Source organism: Zerene cesonia, chromosome 28, assembly GCF_012273895.1.
Source record: "Zerene cesonia ecotype Mississippi chromosome 28, Zerene_cesonia_1.1, whole genome shotgun sequence".
Classification (NCBI taxonomy): Eukaryota; Metazoa; Arthropoda; class Insecta; order Lepidoptera; family Pieridae; genus Zerene; species Zerene cesonia.
The window spans coordinates 646,924-655,955 of record NC_052129.1 but is presented as its reverse complement, the minus strand read 5'-3'; the positions used below and the strand labels follow the sequence as shown (position 1 = coordinate 655,955).

The following is a 9,032-nucleotide window of genomic DNA, read 5'->3' as shown; positions in this document are numbered from 1 at the left end:
AGTAATAAATGTTATTTGCAGTTAACAATTTTCTTTTTTCTTTATTACAATATTTATGGCAAGACTAGGTAGATATACATAAGTAAAGATAAACTAATAAGATAAACTATGTCAATGTATAATAACAGTAATATATAAAATGAGTTCGTCGTCCGGGATTCGAACCTAGGTATTTTGAAAGTGAAGCTTTAAATATTTCTATTTAGTTATCGATTCTTTAGGTCATAAGCAGAAAATTTTGCAATGGAATATGATGTCTAAAAACGATTAAATGCATTGCATATTCATATTATAACTAGCTGATCGATGATTGAGGCGATTTTGATCACCAGATGTGCTGCTGTAGCAGGACTTGTGCATCTTGCCGGAGAACAGCTCGAGGCCGATGATGGCATAAATGATGATGACGAAGATCACCAGCAGGGCGATGTGCAGCAGCGGCACCATCGCCTTCAGGATCGAGTTCAGAACAATCTGCAGACCTGGTGGAAATATTTTGTATTAGTTATCCGCCCCGGCTTCGCCCGTGGTACTCATACTGCACTAGAGATAACATACATTTTCAATGGTGAAAGGATTTTTGAAATCGGTGAAGTAGTTCTTGAGATTAGCGCGTTTATACAAACAAAACTTGTTTATTCATTGATATATTATGTTATGTTCTCCACTAAATTAAATTGCAAGCAAATCCCATTGATCACAATTTTTCGACAGTTTTCAAACTCGCTTAGATTAAGATATACTAGTAGTTCGCCCCGGCTTCGCACGTGGTACATATATAACCTACGTCACTCAGCGAAATTGCAGGTTTCTAATGGGGAAATAATTTTTTAAATCGATCCAGTAGTCGGAGCTTATTCATACAAAAAAAAAAAACAAATAAAAAATCAAATCTTTCCTATTTATAATATTTGTATTATGGTATGTCATAGCGGACAGCTGAGCTGATGGTTCGCCTCTTGGTAAACGATCACCACCGCCCATGAACATTCGCAGAGGCACAGACCTCTGAGAATGCGCTGCCCGTTTTTAAGGGTAAAGGAATAAGAAAGGATTAATGACTGAAAAGAAGGAATGGACTGGGAAGGGCTAGGAGAAGGAAATAGGCCTCCCGCTCCACCACTTACCGTACGAAACACAATAGCATACTATTATTTCACGCCGGTTTTCTGTGGGGGTGTGGTACTTCCCTGGTGCGAGCTGGCCCAATTCGTCCCGAAGCATGCTCGAATCCCACAAATAAAATAGTACAGATAGCAAGATAGAAAAATAACAAAATAAGTACATACTCGGCACTCCCGACACGAGCCTCAGAGGACGGAGCACCCTGAACGCCCGCAGCGCCTTCACGTCGAAAGCGTCTTTGAAGATGCTCGACAGCACCGTGCTTACCATACTGGAATTGTAACCATAATACACTTGTGTTTGAGTTTACGCGAGTATTATACTTTATATTATATATTTTTGAAATTAAAGACTTTTTACCGGTGTTTTAACGTGATTTCAAATCGGTAGAAAATCGCGTTTAAAATCCGTTAAATAGTATTTTCTTGTGTTTGACTTTACGCGAGTATGATACATTTAGAAATTAAAGACCTTTTAACGGATTTTAAACGCGATTTATTCATTATATTATAACCGGACGTTTCGAACACTTTACAGCGAGCGTGCTCACGGGGAGACTGAGATGTTACATGTCTTGAAGGTCGTACAAAAATTGTTGTTTGTGAACTACCTCCAAAAACTGCTGTAAAGTGTTCGAAACATTGGGTTTATAATATAATGAATAAATCGAGTTTAAAATCCGTTAAAAAGTCTTTAATTTCAAGATAATACACTTGTTTTATATTTTTGAGATAAATATATCACACTATTATTCATACTATCCACACTATTGACACTTTCATACTAATCACACTTCACACTATTACAAATATGAAAGTTTATTTGTTTGTCTGTCAATCACGTTGAAACTGTTTAACGGATTTTGAAAATTGGTATACAGATAGGGTATAAGCTGACTCGGGTTACAGGATTTTTTTTATTTTATTTATTATTACATAACATGAGAAGATACATAAATGATGCAAATATAAGCTTATTCAAGTCTCCGTGCACAACCGACCGCTGTTTTTAATTTCATCTTTTAATGAGGGTAAATATAAACTTTTAGTGACGAGGGACATCAGTTACAAGATTTATCTAAGTGTAACGGTTAATTATGTATCGAAAATACAAAGATTTAACTTTTTATTCCAATCCATTATTGTCATATCATACAAATCAAAAATCTTCTTAAAGTAGTCTTACTCAAAAATATAAGTAACACTGAATTTTGATTGGTTTGATAATCTTTCATTCTATCAAAGAAAATATTATTAAATTGTTCACTTACCCTATAACAACTATAGTAAAATCCAGCAAGTTCCATCCATTTCTGAGGTATGATCCAGGATGCATCACAAACCCGTATGCTATGATCTTCATAACACATTCCCCCGTAAATATCACTAGAAATATGTACTCGATCTTTTCCTGCAATTCCAAAGATTATTTTTATAAATTCGAAAGAATAATTTTTAATTTTAAATAAAAACGGATTAAGAATATTTTCATATAACACGTACTCAACAATTTTTATATAAACTGTGACATTTTTATCTTCTCATGACCAGAATATACCACCACATTAAATAATTTAACTGTATTATAAATTGCAATAAAAAACTGTGATTTGACTTTTGCATTAGTATTTATTGAATTGAAAACCCACAATAATAATATTAGGTGTCCATTACAAATATGAAAATGAAACATTTACAAACGGCGGTAAACACATTTGAATTAAGAACTGAACATTTTTTTTTTATGATACTATGGTCTGAATAAAAAAAAAATAATTTTTACCATTCAAAATACAGGCAGGTAATTACGACCATCAAAAAAAAAAAAGAAATTGAAATAAATATAACTTTTAGATTATCAAAAAAAAAAAATCTGTTTAAAAATTGAATTGTTAGGAAACCGGTCGTAATTTTTGTTACTAAATTAAATAAGTTGAATGTAGTTCCATCAAAAGGTAACAATATAATGTATAAATTATGAATTAAATAAATTTTACAGCACTTCACATTTCTATCATACTATGTATTTAGAAAAATAATTCAAATACTTATCTTCGAAAGATATGGAGGAACTTGATTTAATTTTTACAATAAAATTATCATGTTACTCACTTACAGGCAAGGACATAAGAAAAATATATAAAAACATACTCACCAGAACCCAGTTAGTGTAGTTGGAGTCCCCGCTGGGGTATGGGGTGTACACAGCAAGCGCTATACAGTTTGCAAAAATTGTCGTCAGAATCATCCATTCAAATGGTCTGTTTTGAGTTCAGGATATTAATAAGGCATAAAAAAACCAAAAGCGGCATAAAACATAACTTCATTGATAATGTTTTAAGAATATATATTGACTGATGCATTGATAAAATTACTACATACTTATTTCAATTGTTTATGTCAAGAAATCTAAATAATACCTTATCATTTAGAACTACTGTTAAATAAATTCATTGTGCTTGTGTTTGTTTCTTAAAAATACCCTATTTATAATCTGTGTTTATGAGAATTCATATATAATGTCATTCGTAACGATGTTCTCAGAAACGATGGGGTTCTCAATTCGACTGACTATTTTTTTTTTTTTGGTTTCCATCGTGTTATAGATGGCGTGATTCTTTGTGTTTGGTAGGAAATTGTCATTTGATTCCATTTTTTAATCAGAAGAGGGACTTCAGCTCTAGATATGTTGGTTTTTTTTTTTTAAATATGATTTTTATATGACTGACACTGACTTGGCGGATTCTACATGCGAAATGTTTGTATTATTCGCCGATTCCTTACAATTCAGTAGTTACTTAATATTCGAACTGCTTATAATATTGTAGTATATGTAAGTATGTAATTGGCAATATATGTTTTGATATAGTAACTCAATGTCGTGGGAATAAACGTCAAACGTAGCGTGGCTAGCGGCCAACATTGCACGAGTCCATCCATCCGTATAAATCCATTTGGTCAACTAATTCTCAATTTTTGCACCCGCCAACAAAGCTTGTTTGTTTTATATATTGAACTTGAAATTATTAAAAATTACACTCGGTATTTTCACTTCTTGTCGGAATTGTATTTAAGAATATTACTTCGACCATCCTACTGATATTATAAACTCGAAAGTTGTTGAGAATTTTTAATTGAAACTAGTTTCAATTGGGGAATCCGCATTCAGCGCAAAACGGGTTTTTACTGAAGCACATGAGGTAATATCAATATAATATTATATATGACTAGCGAATGTAAACACTTCAACACTGTGCAGATTTTTCATATGACGGGTGTGGTTTTATTGAGTTATGATAAGCAGATGTTAGATCTCATTTAAACAAGATAAATGTGTACGATGACTAGACAAATCAGGGTTTCACGGCCTTATTTATAATTATTCTTAAAAAACGGTTATATTTCGAGAGTTATAACTATGATGCTAAGGAAGCAACCTTGCCTGTCGCATAGGTTAATTTTTTATCTCAATACCTATAGATGTATCTTGCCTTCTGATGCTTAAAGATTTTTTTTAATCAAAACAGAGTATTTTTATGTTTAATCGTTCCATACGTAAATTTAAATCCTCAGCGGTTAACTCAGTAAAAGTTTTATGCGTACACTGTAGTGTAATAAATAAAAGCTAATAATTTGTTGAATTATTCTATTACCTATGAATATAAACTAAAACTAGTTACGTAAAATATAAAAAACGTCTCAATAATTTAAAAACAAACGAAATTCCGATAATATATCTGTCAATATGTTATTAACGTATATCGTAACCAGCGTGGGCGGCATCTATTTTTCTATTTCCACATTCATATTGAAATAACTACGTTATATCACATTGTTACCAATGAATGTGCGACTTAAATTCAGTTAAATTGCCGATTTTATAATAAAACAAAAAAAAAAGAATCTGTAATTTCGTTTTAATGTAATGTCATTCTTTTATTACGACGCATTCTGTCTTAAAATCTTTTCAAGAGACTTCGAAAATGGGGCTATCAATTCGACTGTATATATTTTGATTTTTGCTTTTTTTTTGATTTTGCTTTGTCACTCAGTAATTTTTGTCTGTGTAAACCGATTTTTATGATTCTTTTTTTTATTTCAAAGCTTGCGTCTCCCGTGTAGTCCCATTTGGGTTCGTTTCAGCTTTTCATTTAAAAACAGTTATTGTCATGTCAGAAAGTACCCATCTAAATTTCAAATTTGTAAAATGGTATATATTTTTATCCAATGAGCAACTTTGTTACTTTAGGCGCTAAACGTTACACGCTCCGCTATTTTCTACAACAAGTTACCAGAGCCAAAATCACGACATTCTCAAAGATCAAGAACCTTATAAAAAATAAACATGCAATAAACCCCTGGCGACCCGCCAATACTCGTGTTATGAATGGTACACATATTTGGACGGAATCAGGAAATACTTTTGTTGTCAAACAGATATGCAGTTAATTTAAAAATAGTCACTTGTGCGGGGTTCTTTATGACATAAAGTATAGTATTATATGACCTGTGGACATAGAATGCATAGTATGCACTGGTAGGTCATTGAAGAATGTTCTTTTACTGTCGCACTGTTCAGAGATACAGAGAATATTAGTTGAAATAGTTTTTTAATAAACCAACAACTAACTGCTCTACTATTCAATGTGATAAATAATAATTCAGATGTTGCGTAATACAGAGAGAAGAATTCGCAATAACTTTAAAATGAGACGATACATACTTTTTCTCTGAATGTCCTACAACAGCAATTTCGAATGCTCGAATTACTCAAACTATAATTTGATGCTGGTAGCAAGTATTATTAGTAATGAAATAATTAATCGTTTCATGATTCCATATTTAATTCCCCCTTCCTTCATTTAAAAAGCGAAGCAGCAATATCTGACAAATTACTCTTGAAAATGTTATAAGTTTATTATTTTAGATTTATTTCCTCGAATTCGGTTATAAGTTAAAAAGGATACTTCCACTCAACAATATCGATGCACAGTTTCCTCAAAGGGTTCTTAAGGGTGAGGCAGAAGAGGGCCCGCTTGGGCCTTTCAGGCTGGACTTTGAGGCCCCGGCGAGGTGGCTTCCGCGGAGCCACGGGCACCTGGATGAGGGGCCCCGTGCCATCTGGCTGGTTCGCTGTGGGCGTAGGTGTTGTGTCCTCTGCTTCTGCACTCATCTTGACCTGGAAAGGAAATGTTATTTATTATATAAAAGTTAATACTTTTATTTTTATTAATTTAATGATGTTTCTGTCAAAAAAACTACACAATAAATTCTTATATATACGTCGAATATATTATATGTCGAATTTCAAAGTCATACGAAAGTTATAAGCAGCCAATGAATTTAATTATTTCATTATACGTGCAATGTTAACACATATATTTGAAGGGTAACTATCGAGTTTGTTCTCGATTCTTCTCGGTAGAAGCGACATTCCGAATCGGAGATAGTTTTTATTGGCTAAACATAAGTTCTTGTAAAAGCTGAATAAGAAATGTTCAAATTTGAGTATATTCGGTTAGAAAAATATAATTTAAAATCAATTGCACGCAATGGACAATTAATAGATTATAGATTTTTAGATATCATGTATTCTGCTTTTATTATTTTGATAATGATTAACATTTTAAAAATCGAATCCCTACCAACTGAAAGTAAGGTGTTTAAACATTTGTAAATATTTAACGCAACGCGTATTCTATAAGCTATGAGTTGTTTATTGTAATAAATACATATAAGTAACATAGAAAAGGACTTCTAAAACTTCCAGATGGCTATGAGAAGATAATCTTCGCCACAATGGCACTTGATCACAAAGTGTCGCTAACTCTTTGTTATCCACTTAACAATACTAGCTCTTACCCTCGGCTTCACACTTCTATAGTGAAATAAGGTGAGGCTCAACTTGTTAAAGAAAAAAACTTCCTTGTAATCGCAAGCGCCAGGGCTCCTCTCTGATATAAGATTGATCCTCTTAAAGAAAAAGAATGAATGTCTAATGCAAAATAAAAAATCGTTTATGTTATACCTTACATTAATACATTATATAACAGAAGGTACATTATATGCACAGCCGACTGTCTTATCGCTGTAAGCGATTCCTTCCTACAGAATAATAATATAATATCAAACAAATAAGTGATTTGAAATGATTTGATTTGAATATAATATCTAAATTCTATGTAGCAATGTTACTTGATATGACTTTTAACAGAATACAATGAAAACTATTTTTGCGTGAATGAAATTATCTATAATATGAGTAAGTAAAAAAAAAACAATTTTAAAACTTTGGAAACTTCTCTTCGGCTCTGTTCAATTTTCCTCTGACAAATACCTACACTAAGAGTAATTCAACGTAACACCGAAGGTCGAAGTAAAGCTATTAAAAACCGCGCCGAAATAGTTATGACGTGATTATAAATATGTTTTGCAATAAAACAGAAGCATCAGTATTTCTTATCGTGGGTAACTGAGAGCGATTCGCCGTTAAAATAGAAAGACATTGAACTTTTAAAGCCAATTTGGTACGTATTGATATCCTACTAATATTATAAACGTGAAAGTTTGTAAGGATGTGTGCGTGTTTGTTGCTCTTTAGCGCAGAAACCGCGTGGCGCAGCTAGTTCGTTATATTATTGGGTTGTAGTTACCCGCCTAGTGAAAGAAAAGATTTATGCTACGAAGGTTTTAACTGCACAATGTTACAATTTCCGTGGGATTTACGGAATAAAAACTATCCTATGACCTTTCTTTGTTCTTAAACTATATTTGTACCAAATTGCATAGTGCATTAGGCGTGAATGAGAGACAGACATACAGACAGAGTTTCTTCTACATTTATAATATTGGTAGGGATTAAACAGCATAGGATATTAAGGGACACTTAATTCCATAAATTAAAATAAATGCCTCGGCATTCTTTAAACACGTGTCGGATTTAAATCAATACATATATACTAAAGATAATAAATAGTAAAAATAAATATCCACATTTTGCATCATTCACGAAACAAACTATGCGTAAAGGAAGTTATGGTGCATTTACACATTCGTGTTCCCGCTCTTTGATAACGTCCTAAAACCGCTTTTAACCCGAATACGCTAATCTGAAGGCGAATTTCGAGTGCACTGTTTACACATATTATTATGTGTTCGTTATTTCGCATGTGTAAATGCACCATTAAATATTTGTTCGCGTTAATAAAATTACACTTCCGAATGGTCAGTGATTCACTGGCTCGGCTATTTCTTGGAATGCATTACTTCTCGACGTTTTCCAAACGGGACACGGGAAAAGAGGACGGCGGAGGTCGGTTACGTTGATTCATGTTTAATTTTGGTGACAGATTTCTGTTGTATTGAGTCATGATTTCGTTATTTGTTGAGTAAATTTTAAACATATAAAGATGCTGCTGTATTTATAAAGATATAGTTACTACAAGTTTTTTTGTGGCGATAGTTTATAGGGCCTGAAGCTTTGTGACATCACATGTTAAGATTTAAAATTTTCGAACTCGAATTAAATGTAATAGCTACTTACTGCTGGAATAACATATAGCAACGTTTTATTCCGATAATCCCTACGGGATACGGACTTGCGCGGGTGAAACCGCGGGGCGCAGCTAGTACACTCATAAAAATTTAAAATGTGTGACGTCGCCACGGGGAGGGTTCTTAAATATGCGTAAAATTGCGTGCCGAAATTTATGGATGGTCCCCAAATAGTCGGTTTAAATCTTATATAAACCAATGTTTAAACCCTCTTCCAAATTAATAATCGCTATCGCCCATACATTACGATGCTTTTACAGTACTAAGACTTCCAACCGTTCCAGGCCATTCCCTTCCGGCACGTGTCCCACTCAACAGGCAACACTGAGTGGGTACCTAATGCACTTTTTTTTA

General features: G+C 33.1%; 1 protein-coding gene across 1 annotated transcript in view; it reads right to left on the bottom strand.

The window, feature by feature from the left end:
* The window catches only part of LOC119837677 (muscle calcium channel subunit alpha-1-like), a 59,919-nt gene that overhangs the window by 25,600 nt on the left and 25,287 nt on the right, over positions 1-9,032 (bottom strand). Inside the window, exons 3-7 of the mRNA XM_038363407.1 lie at positions 6,092-6,303; positions 3,280-3,385; positions 2,396-2,535; positions 1,290-1,396; positions 330-482 (exon numbers count right to left, since the gene is read on the bottom strand). Coding sequence (XP_038219335.1) covers positions 330-482; positions 1,290-1,396; positions 2,396-2,535; positions 3,280-3,385; positions 6,092-6,297 — 712 coding nt within the window. The 5' untranslated portion in view covers positions 6,298-6,303. The remainder of the gene's footprint in view (positions 1-329; positions 483-1,289; positions 1,397-2,395; positions 2,536-3,279; positions 3,386-6,091; positions 6,304-9,032) is intronic.